The sequence below is a fragment of the Erpetoichthys calabaricus genome, chromosome 1, assembly GCF_900747795.2.
Source record: "Erpetoichthys calabaricus chromosome 1, fErpCal1.3, whole genome shotgun sequence".
Taxonomy (NCBI): Eukaryota; Metazoa; Chordata; class Cladistia; order Polypteriformes; family Polypteridae; genus Erpetoichthys; species Erpetoichthys calabaricus.
In genome coordinates this window covers 27777053-27793160 of record NC_041394.2, presented here as the reverse complement: position 1 = coordinate 27793160, position 16108 = coordinate 27777053, and the positions used below count along the sequence as shown (strand labels likewise).

The 16108-nt window shown below is 39.9% G+C and overlaps 1 protein-coding gene across 3 annotated transcripts in view; it reads right to left on the bottom strand.

Moving 5' to 3' along the window:
• LOC114647928 (galectin-4-like) overlaps positions 1 to 16108 on the bottom strand; it is a 42339-nt gene that overhangs the window by 8192 nt on the left and 18039 nt on the right. Inside the window, exons 4-10 of one of the 3 annotated variants that reach the window (XM_028796634.2) lie at positions 15493 to 15624; positions 14368 to 14385; positions 12508 to 12537; positions 12121 to 12138; positions 8648 to 8665; positions 7410 to 7445; positions 4929 to 4964 (exon numbers count right to left, since the gene is read on the bottom strand). In XM_028796634.2, coding sequence (XP_028652467.1) covers positions 4929 to 4964; positions 7410 to 7445; positions 8648 to 8665; positions 12121 to 12138; positions 12508 to 12537; positions 14368 to 14385; positions 15493 to 15624 — 288 coding nt within the window. The remainder of the gene's footprint in view (positions 1 to 4928; positions 4965 to 7409; positions 7446 to 8647; positions 8666 to 12120; positions 12139 to 12507; positions 12538 to 14367; positions 14386 to 15492; positions 15625 to 16108) is intronic. The other 2 variants (XM_051932529.1, XM_028796644.2) reach the window with 2 other exon arrangements.

The following is a 16108-nucleotide window of genomic DNA, read 5'->3' as shown; positions in this document are numbered from 1 at the left end:
TGTGTGTCTTTAATTTTCTGTGACAGTAATACTGTCTTGTACGGCTCTATTCAATAAGGGCACGCACAAATTGAAGGATGCCTGTGCGCCCTTATTGAAGGGTACCGTCTTGTACGTCCGCTGGCTTGTACGTCCGTAATATACCTTTAATTTTCTCTGGCGGTAATACAGGCGTGCGCGTCAGTAATATGCCTTTAATCTCCTCTGACAGTAATACTGGCTTGTATGTGGCTGTAATATTCGTCACTGTATTGTGTACCTTTAATTTCCTCTCGCAGTAATACTGGTTTGTATTTCCGTAAAACGCCTCTAACGTTCTCTGACAGTAATATCGCGCATCGCACCGTGCCCCGCGCATGCGCACTTCATCAGAAGACACCCACACACGGACACCTGGATGCACATAGGGATTTTATATATATATAGATTATATTTTAATTCAGGCTGTCATAGTGACACTGTAGATAGGATTACAGTCTCACAGGTTCACTGTGCCAGGTTTCAGTCCCATGCCCTGTTTTTGTCTGTGGATTGTGCATGTTCTCTCTTTGTCTGTTTGCGTTTCCTCCAGCTACTTGTGTTACCCTCCGACATCAAAGACGTAACTAATAGTTTGAAATTGTGTGAGTGGACCCTTTGATGGGCTGGCACTTTGTCCAGTGTTATTTCCTAATTTGCGCCCAAAGTTACCAGGATAGACGCTGGCCCTTATGATCCTGAATTCAATTAAGTAACTTAAAGGATGCTGTGTTATTTGAAACTAGCCAAAGTACCCAACATTGTCTGGGTATACTTTTGTAATGGGTTATAGAAAGAAAGCAAAAATTTGTGTGTTTTAAAAATTTTGACCCTTTAGTCATTGCTGGCTGTCCTATCTATCATCTGTTCTACAATCCGACTCTATTAATGTCTCTGGTCAGTCACGAATTTGTTCTTTTAGTGTATGATTGGATTCCATAATTGCTGTAGCTCTTCGATAGTTTGAAGCCATCAATGCTACTTCATTGTATTTCCAGGTTTACTGTTGTTAAATCATAAGAACAAAAGAAATCTGATAAATGAGGACACCATTCAGTTCATCAAGCTCGCCTGTTTAACTAATAGCTAAGCTGTCCCAACATCTCATCCAGATTCTTCATAAACATGTCAAGGTTTCTGCTTCAACTCCATGTCTTCGTAGTTTGTTTGAGCCTCACAACTCTTTGCATAAAGCAGTGCTTCCTGGCTTCAGTCCTAAATGCCCTTTCTCTTAATTTCCACTGGTGTCCGAGTGTGTGATTCACTGTTAAGTTGAAAGAATTTAGCTGGATCTACTTTATCAACACCTTTGGAAAATTTGAATACTTTCAAAAATGTTGAAATCCTTTAGTCCTGGGATGCACCTGTTTAAATCACCGCTGCTTATAGTCTTCCAGCCAGCAATGAACCAAATGGGCACTCAACCAATGTCATAGTTCAGTGGAATTTATTTAACTCTTTCTAAGACATGTAATGTCTTCATAGTCGTTTCTTCATCTTAAATGTTATCGTGAAAGTTTTTGGCCTATTTTCAGAAGGGTATGTTTCTGTTATTTTACCTCTGATCATATCATATAATTATGCATATTAATAAAACAGATCCGAAATGGAACTGGGGTTAACTCATTTTTAAGATTTTATAGCCACCTATTTTTCTAATTGGAAGAGAATTATAATAATCTCTTAAGATAACTTTACTAGGTATTTATCTGGATACGTTTCAAATTCACAAAGGACAGACTAGTGGGTCTGTCTCCTGGACTGCATTTTTGCATATTTCTAGTATTCCTTATTGTGTTATTTTTATAACTGTATAAAATTGTGAGATTGTTATTTATAAGCTCATCTGTCTGCTATCATAATTAATGCAGTGTAGCCCCTTTTAATGTGGACACATACTGGAATGCGACTGCTGAGGTTCACAGTTTGAATACTCATAACTGGGGAGTATTAGTTAATAGTTAGGCTTTGAATTAAATGTAACAAACATTAGGTTAAACCGCCTTGCCACTGATGTTGTACTCTGAATCACTGGTGACAAGTTTCTTAGGTTGCATATGAAATACTACATACACAACTCACTCTAAGAGACGTACTTAGCCCCTGAGATTTTATTTTAAAACTAGCCAACCTGCAGAGTAGCATACGCCGCATAATTATGTATTGATGGGTGAACACTTCCTGAAAGACACAGTTGTCCAAATGGGGTGGGTTTGAGGATACAACTGAGTGAATGAAAAGATGGAACTCTGGAGAGAGGGTGGGGAAGCAGGCCCGAGAGGTTTCGGGTCCTAACCGTCCAACGACGGATCGGCACAACCGGTAACGATCCTTCCGCAGGTTCACCTACGGAACCCGTGTTAGGACATTTACATCCTCTAGATAGGCAAGTTCGATGGTCGGACACCCATTCCGCCCCCGCCATTCTAGTCTAACAATTTCTTAAGTCATCTCTTAGTCATCGTTAAGTACGCACTGCCTGCTCATGTGTCCGCCCTCAGCTCCTCACCTGAATTGCTTTCGTCTGTGTACAGTCCACATGCACTTGTGAGTCACATTGACTGTTCATTTACCACACACTGCCTCAGTCGCATGCACCTGTGAGCCACGTTCGGGCCGGGTGAGGTTTCCCGTGTTGAGTCAAATTAAGCCACAGGCTCCACACCTGGTGGTGCCCTTCAGTCAATTCCTTTCAGTTTCAGCTTTGCAACCATACTCCCCCCGGAACCCAAAGACTTTGGTCACCTGGTTGGCTGCCTGACAGGTCATGGGAATAACGCCGCTGGATCGCCAGTCAGTATCATGTATGGTCGGAACTACGACGGTATGTGATCTTCTTCGTACCTCCGACTTTCGTTCTTGATTAATGAACACATTCTTGGCAAATGCTTTCGCTCTCGCGCCATGGTCGGCTGTTTAGTGAATTGTTGGTGGGCGGGGCTCTGTGAGTTGGCAGGCGTGGCTGTCTTGCGTGCGTCTAGCTTGCCATGGACTTAGTGAATTATATATATAGATGCTTGCTAGTTAAAAAGCACTTAATCTCTGAGGTTACATATAAAAAGTGACAATTAGCCATAGTTATATTGCTTTCTAGGGGTATATAATTTAACACTTGACAAATGATAGTAAGTCAGACTAACTCAGATATTACAGTAACTTATAAGTAATTTATATCATAAAGATAAAATTGGTCTTTTAGACCAAAAACAATAAATCTGAGTCAGATTAATGGCCCAATCTCCTGTTCTGTTGTGGGTTAGGAGAATGTGAGGGTGTAGTGAAACTGGGTGAGTTAAAAACTCAATGCCTGTCTAAACTCACGACCAAGTAAAAAAATGCCAACAATGTTATAAAAGATGACTCAAAGCTGATTGATTTTAAGTTGCTACAAACCACAATGCTGTTTTTGCATTAAAGCCTAAACTTATAACTGTCTCATCATAAAATAGATTTGAATAAATGTCTGCCATCAAGAAACAATAGAATTGGCTAAATCCATTCTGAGTTGTTCTCCTTCAATCATATTCTGAATATAACAAAAGCTAAAAAATAAATTGTGTTTCATTCTATTCCATTGCGCTTCATCGCAACATGCAGGTGCACAATAGTGTTGTTTTTTTAAAAAAATGTAAGGTTTGCTTTGATTGAAAAAAGCAGTGTCATCGGTTAATTTTAGAGTCACTGGCATGAATACAAGTGCAGTGAAATTCCTCTCTGCATGTTTGACCAACATGCACCAGGCCAGCACTGTCCTTGTCCGGTGGCTTGAATCTCCTGCTGTAGGTTATGTAAAATAACATCACAAAAATAACAGATACTAGTGAGTGAAAAAGCCAAGTTTCCTTTCTCCCACACTTTTGTGAGACTGATGCTGAACGTTCTCATCCCTATCAACGTCATGGCAGTCAGAAGCCATAAAGAAGGCTAACAGAATGTTAAGGTATACGAGTATCACAACGTGATGTGTAGAGTACAAGTCTAATGAGGTTATACTGAAGCTTTAAAAGGCACTGACTGGTGAGGCCTCGTATGTGTAGTTTTGGTCTTCTGCTCAAATAAAACATAGCAGCACAAAAGAAAGTCCAGAGAAGATCGACCATGCTGAAACTGGGTTTAGAAGGAATGAGTTATCAGGAAATAAAAGGAGCTGAGCCTTTTTACTTTAAACAAAAAGAGACTAAGAGGTGACATGATTGAAGTGTTTAAAATTATGAAGGGAATTAATCCAGTGGATTGAGACTGTGACTTTAAATGAGTTCAACAAGAACACAGTGACATAGCTGGAAACTTATTAAGAGTAAATTTCACACAAACGTTAGGAAGTTTTTGTTCACACAGAGATCCACAAACACATGAATAAGTGACCAAGTAGGACTGGTGAGCTTTGTTTGAATGAACAGCCTGTTCTCGTCAAAAATGTTTGAATATTCATTTTGCATGCAATTTCACAACGGTGAAACTCACTAAAAGAGGTGTTTATAAGTTTTTGGGGAGACGAGAAAAAGAGCATTCCTTTTAAGGGTTTCGTAACACTGCTCACCTGATTTGGATCTGCATGTTTTTCTCAGAAAGTATTCAGATAAAAATAAAATGCTGAAAAACCGTCTTTTGGAAAATCAACATGGCTAAACAACAATCCACGATGAGACAAAATGATATACTCTTGGACAAGAGCCATAACCCAGCGAGACAATGAAATTGTAATGGTACCAGCCCATATACGTCATTGGCTACTGGCATGTAACATCAGATTCGTAACCATTCTGCTCCTTTACTTTTGAAACCAGAGCAAAGTTTTGTGCAGCCATAGGAAGAATCTGAATCAGTGTGGCCAAGATATGAACAGAAATCCCCTTCAGAATGTCCAAACACCCAACACTTGATACAAAGCAGACATAACACATACTAACCGGAAGGTTTCCTCCTTGATAGCCTGGCATGCCACCCTGAAAGAAAAGAAAGAGATGACATATTTAGGGAGGTCATAGGTCAGTCTGAGCAAAAAACACCACAAATGCAGCACAAACAGAACTGCTAATTAAAAACGTTTGGAATATATTTAGGTGAATGTTACTTATTCCAGCTGCCTGCTTAGTTACTGAGGATATTTTTCTGAAATTAAGGCCTGTGATTTCTGCTAGCATTTTAAACTTGATGATTATGTGGTTTGATCTTTTGGTTACAACTTTGGGTTCTCGTTTGATTTTGCTTTCTTTTCCTGAGCTCTTTATACAATTATTTATATATATATATATATATTATATATAATATATATATATATATATATATATATATATATATATATATATATATATATATATATATATAATATCTGTCTCTTCACTCTGTTTCCGTTTCTTGTGTAGTATGTGATAGTTTTGTATGCCACCTCACTTGGGTGTACTCTGGGTATTCTTGTGTTGTTTGGTCTTTCTGCAAAATGCACATCACAGGGGCATCCAGTATCAGTCTGCTTGGGGGAGATGCTGCTTTCTGATATTCATGGACCTGCATTCTGATGGTCTCACCTTTGTGGACCATACTGAAACTGGGTCTAGAAGGAATTAGTTATGAGGAACTATTAAAAGAGCCGAGTCTTTTCACTTTGAACAAAAGGAGATTAAGAGTAGACATGATTGAAGTGTTTAAAATTATGATGGCCATTAGTCCAGTGGATTAAGACTGTGACTTTAAAATGAGTTTATCAAGAACACAAGTTGGAAACTAGTTAAAGGGTAAATTTCACACAAACGTTTGGAAGTTTATGTTCACACAAAGAACCACAAATGCATGAATATGTGACCAAGTAGTGTGACAGATAGTAGGACTTTAGGAACTATCAAAACTTGACTTGATGTCATTTTAGAAGAATTAAATGGACAGGACTGGCAAGCTTTGTTTGAATGAATAGCCTGTTGTCATCAAAAAATTTTCTAATGTTCATTTCGCATGCAATTTTACAACAGTGAAACTCACTACAAGAGGTGTTTACGAGTGTCACACTCATGCTCATGGGAGGTAGCTAAAAGGCTCAATTGATGGTAATTCCTCGGCAAACCAGGGAATGGCAAAGTGCACTAATCCTTGCTCTTTTCCACTGACAGACTGATCATGGGAAATTCTGCTTGGGTCCGATGACATCACTTCCAGTTCCTGTCAGATGACATCATTTCCTGTTTCCCACTATCTAACCACCATATTTGCCTGTTTGCTTTGTTCTTGTTCTGGACTGAAATCTGTAACATTGAACTACAACCTTTGTTATTTTTGGCATCCAGATTCAAGTATACGTGCGGCTGCCCTCAAACCTCTTTCTATGTGGTATGGAATCTATTACAGGAGTTTTAAAAGTTTTTGGGGAGATGAGAAAAAGAACATTCCTTTTAAGGCCTTAGCAACGCTGTTCACCCGATTTTAGTCTGCATGTATTTCTCAGAAAGCTGTTCAGATAAAAATAAATGGTGAAAAACTGTCTTTGGGAAATTCAACATGGCCAAACACAATCCATTATGACACAAAATGACACACTCTTGGACAAGAGTCATAATCCAGTCAGATAATGAAACTATAATTCAAATCAGCTGAGAAGAAAACATGGTACCTGTGGTCTTAGATGAGATCCTACTTTGGCCAGTGCAAAACTTTGTATATTAGTATCCTTCCATCAGCACTGGCGCACTCCTGCTACCTGATGGGAATTGTAGTCCCTACTGAGCACTGTTTTTTTGGTTTGCCCTTTCAATTATAATCGCTCTCCCTAATACACCATATAACTTATATTTTAAGTTTGACCCAAAATGCAAAATTTCATGTGAATCAGCCCAAAATTTTCACTGGTTCATATGCCATACCTAAATATTACCAGAATGCACTTCACAAAAACATTGATTCATTTGCTTCTATTTTAACTGAAACCAAATAAGAGTGTCCACACATGGTACTCTGGTGTCACAGAGAGTGAGATATCAAATTTAAAGTACCGTAAAGACCACCAGCTAAATACAACTGGGAGGCAGTGCTGAATTCAAATGCACCACAAAGAATTCTGAGAAAATGTTCTAACACATTGTGTTCAAGTCTTGACCAAAACAGAGAATTGATCTGGTGTGATGGGACTACATATGCTCATTTTGCTTTTCTTAAAATTTTGGGTTTTCAAGATGGTCAAACTGTCATGATGTCACATGGTACCAGCCCATATACATCATTGGCTACTGGCATGTAACATCAGATTTGAAACCGTTCTGTTCCTTTACTTGTGAGACCAGAGCGACATTTTGTGCCCCCATAGGATGAATCTGAATCAATGTGGACAAGATTTGAACAGAATTCTCCTTCAGAGTGTCCAAACACCCAACACTTTATACAAAGCAGACATAACATATACTGACCGGAAGGTTTCCTCCTTGATAGCCTGGCATTCCACCCTGAAAGAGGACAGAGAGACGACATATTTAGGGAGGTCATAGGTCAGTGTGTGAAAAAAAAAAAAAAAAGACAAATGCAACACAAACAGAGCTACTAATGAAACAAGTTTGGAATATATTTAGGTGAATATTACTTATTCCAGCTGCCTGCTTAGTTACTGAGCGTCTTTTTCTGGAATTATGGTCTGTGATTTCTGCGTAGCATTTTAAATTTGATGATCATGCAGTTTGATCTTTTGGTTACAACTTTGGCTTTTCTTTTGAATTTGCTTTCTTCTTCTGATCTCTGGGCCTGATGACTTCACTTCCTGTTCTGGTGACATCACTTCCAGTTTTGGGCCCGATGATGTTACTTCATCCATCCGGTTTTAAAAACACCATTTTGTTTGTCACACATCAGTTCTGCTCTGAACTCAGCTCTCTAAAAGAGATATTGTTGCTTTTTTCTTTTATTTTCAATCCAGTCTTCAAGTATATGGGGTGGCTACACCAAAACTTTTTGCAGTGTTTCTCGTTTTATTTGACAGCATGTAGAAACTTCTTTCTCAGAGAGCTTTGTCACTCATGATGGTACCACACACTTCAAAACCAAAGAGTAAACCAAACCAAATGTGTAAGTTAGTTTAAATAAAACGTGTCCAGACCAGATCATCTCTGATGAAGTTCTCATCATTTGTACCTTATCTGGTGCATGTGAGATATTTGAGGGAGTGATAAATGTAAGGGTGGACTTACTTTTGCCAAATGTTAAATTTGCATTTATGTTTATTTAAATTAAACATGGCTACAAAATGTAAATGTGGTGTGATGTGTGTTATATCATATTTATGTAAAGATACTATTTAAATGAAGATCAAATCTTGATATGTCCATATATGTTAAAAAGAAAAAAAAAATAATGGGGTGGACCTTTTTCACAATAACATCACATCAGGAATTCAAAATTCCATTTGCGACAGAAACTGGATGCCAGCACAACAATTGAGAAGAATGTGATGAAAAAATTTTTAAAAAAATCATGTAGTTAAAGAGAAAAATTGGGACAAACAGAATCATTCAATGCATTTGTCATTAAAAAAAATGAAAAAATGATAAGAAAAACAACAACAGCAGCATCTGCAGCACAGTAGACAGGCAGGCTCTACTGTGCGATATGTGAGCGACTCTCTCATTTTACAGCTTAAAAATAAAAATCAGCTCACCTGATAGCCTGGCTGACCCTGTGGATGTAAAGAAAGAAAAAAATGGAAAAAGTGTAATAAAGCATCATTACAAGACAATAAACTAAGAAGTAATTCTGGTGGTGACCATCCACAAGAATAGAACACAATAGATAAACAATAAAAAAAAATAAAATTGGGCCAAAACAAATACCAAACAAAAAGGTACAGAAATGGGCTCCCCATGTGCCATAACTCAGAGCACAATAAACACCACCTACGGCAGCAGTTCTCAAACTGTGGGGCGCGCCGAAGTAACAAAAAAGGGGGCGCGAATGTTGCCATATGTGGCATAATTTCGCTATTCGTAGGAAAATTTTAAACTTGTAGTGATGTATCGGCATCAAAAAATATAGGAATAAATTTTATTAGGGTTTTAAAAAAAATGTTAGGGGGGGGGTGGCACGAATAAAACTGTTTTGAAAACTTGGGTCGCAAATACTGCGGTGGTCTGACGCCCAGCCCTGGGTTTGTTTCCTGCCTTGTGCCCGGTGTTGGCTGGGATTGGCTCAAGCAGTCCCCCGTGACCCTGTAGTTCGGATATAGCGGGTTGGATAATGAATGGAGGGATGGATGGATGAGTCGCAAATACTTAAAATGTTGAGAAACGCTGACCTACGGACTGGCATCTGAGCTTGGCAATAAGACAAAGAAAAAGCTAAAGCACTTCTAGAATTTAAAAGACCAATTAGGAAAGAATTTAGGAATCACATTTTATTTGCTTCACAGTTTCGAGTATGATTACAGGTTTATGGAGTCAGTGTTGTCACAAGTACAGAGTGCTGTGAAATTCTTACTTGTGTATGCAAACAGGCATGTAATGTGCACCACTGCTCCTTAGTTTTGGTAGTTTGGCTTTCCGTTATCACGCATCAGCCCCTGCGTTATGCCTGGCACAAAGGCTTAATGAGAAATATCACCGTTATTGGTACAGTGGTAGTGCTACTGCCTCGCAGTTAGGAGACCCGGGTTCGCTTCCTGGGTCCTCCCTGCGTGGAGTTTGCATGTTCTCCCTGTGTCTGCGTGGGTTTCCTCCAGGTGCTCCGGTTTCCTCCCACAGTCCAAAGACATACAGGTTAGGTGCATTGGCGATTCTAAATTGTCCCTATTGTGGGTGTGTGTGTGTGTGCCCTTCAGTGGGCTGGCACCCTGCCCGGGGTGTGTTCCCTGCCTTGCACCCTGTGTTGGCTGGGATTGGCTCTAGCAGACCCCTGTGACCCTGTAGTTAGGATATAGTGGGTTGGATAATGGATGGATATCACCATTATCTACAGGCACAGTGCACAAGAAGATCAAATCTCGATATGTCCACAAATTTTGAAAAAAGGAAAAAAAAATATTTCACGAGGTGCACTTACTTCTTCATGTCCTTATTTATATTTACATTTCTTTGCTTAGCAGATGGTTTTATCCAAAGTGATGTACAATAGAGGTCAGCCTAATCAAGTAACATCAGTCTGGGATTCGTTCAGGGACAAGCATTACAGGACAAGGGGACATAATTGATCACCACAAGAGAAAAGCCAAAATAAAATACAAGCGAGTTACAATCCCTAACAGCTAATATCAGTTAGATCGAAATTCACCAAACAAGAGAGAGAAATCAAACGCATCTTGAACACATTGAGGGAATCATGGGTATGAATAGACATGGGCAGCTCATCCCACCAGCCAGGAGCTACACATGAAGAGAGTCTGGATAGAGACTTGATACCACACAGGGTTGGCATCACCAGACCACAACAACAATTTACTTTTTGCATAGGTCAAAATCATACAAGGAGTACAGCAATGGGCTTTAACAGGCCTGGTTTTTTGACTGCCCTATCTTGGGTAAGGCAATTCAGAGAGAGACTCCTTTCCAGGTAGGCTGGGTGTACAATTGGTGTCAAAAAATGGGGTAAATACAACACAATGTACAGAACGGAACACTAGTAATACTCTTCACAGACCTAGATGGCCAATCTATCACTGACACCTCAGGAATACAATACAACAGTACAATAGTAAAAGCTACAAAACAAAATGCAAGAATAGAAAACATCACATGAGGATTCAGATTTTTTTCAGACTCCTGGACACCTCGGCCAACAAGCTGCCTCATTCCTACTGGCCATTTTACAGCTGAGTCAGTGCTGGGTTGGCCAGTGTGATGAAAGGACCCTTCTACCCAATGATTCCAGTACACCTTTATCAGGGACGACCTTTCCATAGGCAGGCAAACAACTTGGCAGTAGAGCAGTGGCACCAAGTGCCACAGATGCCATTTACCAGCAGATCTAAGTAGTTCGAGAAGTAGCATAGGACCTCACAAGTGTCTCCACATATAAGGATTTGAACTTAATACGTGTCACTGTAGGAAGCCAGTGTTGTGATCTAAAGAGAGGAGTGACATGGGCCTGCCTCAGCTGGTTCAACAACAGATGGGCCGCTGTACGAGGTGGGACCCATAAATAACGAGACTTTTTTCTGCAGGCTGAAGGGGCGTTAGTTATGACATTTGGCACTAGGTGTGTGGACTAGACTGCCCTCTGCATCATTTGGCCAAGTGGCATTCTTGAAGTGCTCAAGCGATTGTGTGATGCTGTGCGAAGAAAACACCCAAAATATGGGGATCAGATGAGTGGCTTCTGCATTACAACAACACAGCATTGAGTGTGTGTCAGTTTCTCACAGAAAAGGGGATGACAACCGTTTCCCACTCCAAAATCCCCTTCACTCCCTGGACCATGCACCCTGCGATTTTTACTTATTTCCAAGAATGAAGGGGGACCTTAAAGGAAAGCTTTTTCAGGTCAAGAAGCAAACGACGAAGGCACTGAAGGTTATCACTTTGCAAGAGTTTCAGAACAGTTTTGAGCAATGGAAAAAGTGGTGGGACAAGTGGATTGCATCTCAGGGAGAGTATTTTGAGGGTGATTAAATTTTGGAAATGTTCTAAGAAATATACGATGAAAAAAAAAATCCTCATTATTTTTGAATCCCCCATTGTATCGGGAATTATCTGTAGTTGCTTGGTGATGTACGCCAGCGAAAAGTAGCAGTATTCCAGTTGTGACAGGACCAGATTCAATATTTCAATAAAATAAATTGAATATTTAAGATTCAGTCACCTACACAATTATTCTGAGGTGTTTAGAATTCACCCAGTGACAGGAACTAGGCATCCAGCAACTGACACAACAACCAAGATGGATGTGATAAAAAGATCACATGATGGTGCAGGGAAAACGAACATGTAATGCCACATAAAATACTTTTTTCATTGTCATGGACATCATAGGAAACTGATTTTTGCAACTTTTTATACTGAAAAGTTATAATTTTAAAATTTAAACAGAAATATTATAAAAATAACAACAGCAGTAGCAACAGCAGAACTTGACAGATAAGCTCTGGAAGGCTAAATGGGTGGGATTCTCTCGTTTTGCTACTTTAAAGTAATTATAGCTCACCTGATAGGCTGGCTGACCCTGGGGAAGGAAAGAAAAAAAAACAAGTTAAGACAAAAGCAGAATGAGAATTCTAAAATAATAAATTATTCTATCAGTTCTGCTAACAATAAGATAATGAAAAATTAATAACATTGGGGAAACTGGAAGTGCCTGAATACTGGGCAAACCAAAGGTTGGGCAGCAGTTACTTTGGCTGGTGTTGATGACATAACCTCCATATTCTGCCCCCAATTTGGGCATCAAACATTATTTTATAAAGAGCCTTTCACAGATCATGCCAGTGATTAAATTAACACGGGCCCTGCTCAGACACCTGCATGGTGAGCCCACAGATGGGCTGTTGGAAGTCCTGATCTCTAAAGGAAAAAGAAGATGAAAATGACTTACTGGGAAAGAGGGAATATTCATCGTCTGGCTCTAGAAAGGAAGCAAAGAACAGAACACAATGACAATCTGAGCTGATGGAGGCCTAAAAAGACAGCAAGACCCCCAGAAGATCCTGCTCATTGTTAACACACGTTTTTCTAGTTCAATGGTTTAACCGGGTTAAGGAGAATAACATGATTAAGGCAGAAACCTGGTTTCATAATCTCCGTTTACAAGTAATCCTCTGAAGTTCTCCTTTGACAAAAACACACCATTATCATTAAACTTCACAAAAAAAATGTTAAACATCATCATTGAATACCATGAATCGGAAAATAAGCCAGACTCCTGTGATAATTTTATGTTTTATAAATATGTTTAGTCATATTGACGCTTTATGTATAGATTTCTATTACCGGAATGCATGCAGCATACTCTTTTGTTATTGGCTGTGTGTTTCTGGCCTTACACCCAGTACTACCTGATAATAATACTGTTTGTATTTTTACTTCATTAAGATAAATGTTACATTACGTTATTTACTACTTTAAAAAGTAATCAGACTACTTAACGCTTGTTACTTTTACCATATTATCCTACTGCTCTCGAGATTCTGTTACGGAGTTCAACACAGTACGTTGAGTTCATGCACATAAATTAAGCAATTTCTGAAATATTCAGAAAGAGCATTTCACCCAGAAGAAGTTAGAACATGATTGCCTGATCATCTGGAAATGAATTTTGTGGATGCTTCTATTAGTGGGTGCTGAAATTGTGTGCAAAGCAAATACATGCGTAAGCTGACAGAGTACAACGGTGTCAGGCATGGGGGTTGGACGATTCCTCCGAGGACTTGGGAAAGGTATGTAATAACCCGTTAAGACGAGGGGGGGGCGGGGGGCTACCGCTGACTTTGTCCTGTTTCTCTTGTTCCTTCACAGCTCAGAGAGACCTCCCAATAAGGGCACTTAGCCCCAACCCCTTCCAGGCATTAAAGGACGGGCAGCCAAAAGAGAGGTGTCTTTTACTGGAAGGCCATAGTAAGCCACAGTGCAGAGCACAAGACTAACTCCCGAGTAGGAGGAACCCTGAACCGAAGAGGAACGCATTTGCGTCTTTTTTTCTTTTCCTTTTTATTTTGTTCATTTCGACTGGTGACAAATAAAAGCAAGGTCCCGGTTGGCGACCCAAAATTCTGACCAATTCCAGTCTGTCCTTCCACCGCCCGACCACAATAATCAGATTATTTGCAGAGAATTCTCAGAGGCCAATAAACCGATTTCTCTAGTAAGGGTTTACATGGTGTTATAGAAATCAGGTTTCTGTGAATAAGCAGGTTATTGAAGAGCACATAAACACACTAACTGTGTGTGGATTTTTCTCCTGGCTTTGGGTTTCCACCAACATGACCCTCCACTGCTTTGTGTTTTGAAGCTTGTTACACTCTGTTCATTGAAAATAGTAGAGTGACCAACAGCTGCTTTCCATTAAGGACACTGGGCCAGAAGTGAAAACAAATATCTGCAGATCTTAGCAGAATTTATTTTTACACAAGATTTGCAAAATATAAAAAGTAATCAAACATCAAATGGTTAACCTTTCAAGAGAACCTAATTTACCTTTGGGACTGAACTCTTCTATTCCACCATAAACTAGAGAGGTGAATTGGTCAGCGATAACCCACAACTCAGCAGTTTATACCACAGAAAGCCCTTAGTGTCGACTTGGCAGATGGCAAGGGCAGAGGTGAACACAGAATTCTGGATCCCACCATATTCAAACCCCAATTCAGAATCACATCAAAAGAAAATCAGATCTCCAGCCACAGATTCCAAGATGAGAAGTTTTATGCACAAATCCACTTGATAAATTGTAACGTACCTGGTAACCTGGCTGACCCTGAGGATAAAACAATGAAAAAAATGCATTAGGATTTGTAAATGAAGAAGCCCAATTGTTTTTATGCAATTTTTATAAATATTATTATATTTATTTATTATGAGAGTATTGTACATTTAAGTGGTTTGAATTATTTCTTTGTGTTTTGTGAGTTGGAACCCCAAGAGGCGGGGCCACCAAGACATCACTACTGTGGAACCGCCTTCCACCTTTACATTGAGCTTCAGGGATGATGTCCCATGAAGCAGAGATCTTTCTGTAAGTGTTGTATTGGATTTTCTGATTTAATAAACTTGTGTGATTGGCTATTGGTGTTGTGTGTCTGTCTGGGTGTGTGTTTCCTGGCCTCTTTTTATCCTTCTGGGTTTCCTATAAAAGGGGCCAGTCGCCAATACTCAATGGACAGAGTTGGGAGGAAGAAGGATAAAGCCTGTAAGGAGGACTGGAGGCAAAGGGACTGTGCTGTGGTGAAACTTGCGTCCTGCCTGTCTGTGCCGGGTTAGGACGGCTTTACGCACCTTAGGCTTCACAATACACTTACTGAACTTGCAGGTCAAAACTGAGTGAAGCTCATCACGGGTGCAATGTCTGCTCCACTCACTCACACACTAATCTTAAGCCAATCAACTCAAGAGACACACAGGACAAAAAAACAGAAAATCCAACACAAACATTAAGAGAACATACAAACTCCTCACAGACAGACGATATATTAGGGACAGTGGAACTGTCACCTCAGCAGATATCTAAACTCCAGATACGTTAGCATATAAGACTGAGGGACGGCTCTGGTCATAACTTTTACATTTTCTCATATGCCATTACATTCTCAAACCCATTTAACCAAATTATTTTGTAAAATAACTCATTCTCATTTTGAAAAAATAAGAGTTCCATCACCAGCACTCCAGGTTAGCAGAATGACCTTAGATGGCTTAGGCTTGGAACAGTAGGGTATAAGGGCACTGTCTGGCAGAGAGTCCCTCAAGTCTGGGCTCTTCCTTTCTCTTTTGCCTGAGGTTGTTGGTCTCAAAGTGAAATTGAACCCCACTGAAGCAGCATTGATCCAAAGGCAGGAACGATCCCCGCCCACTCCCTGTCACTCACCCCTCCGCTCCAGCCGCCACCAATGATGTTGATGGTCTGTATGACTACATCACCTCCAATCTCCAAGGTGTCCACTTGCTCAAATGGAAGGCGGTGCTGGAAGAAGTAGAAGTTCTGTCCATTCACGTTGACCTGTTAGGACATCAAAGGTTCTAAAATGAATGCCATGGAAGTCATTGAGGGGTCACTGGTATTCTTGTCTGTGTTTTGTCGCCATCTGCCACTGCACTGGTTAAAATAGCTCTTGTTCTCTTAGACTTAACTACAGCATTTGACACCATTGATCGCAGTATTCTTATAAATTGCCTTAGTCAATGGGTGGGCCTCTCCGGCAATGTCTTAAATTGGTTTCAGTCTTATTTAACAGGTAGAAAATTCGTAGTTGTGGTGATTATACTTTGGATACCCATGATATTTTATATGGTGCACCACAAGGGTCTATTCTGGGTCCACTGCTCTTTTCGATCTATAGGCTTCCATTAGGTCAGATTATCTCAAAGCACAAGGTGAGCTATCACAGCTATGCAGATGACACACAGCTGTATTTACTAATAGCACATGATGACCCTGATGCTCTTGGCTCTCTGATCCTGTGTCTTATTTGTGTTTCTGAATG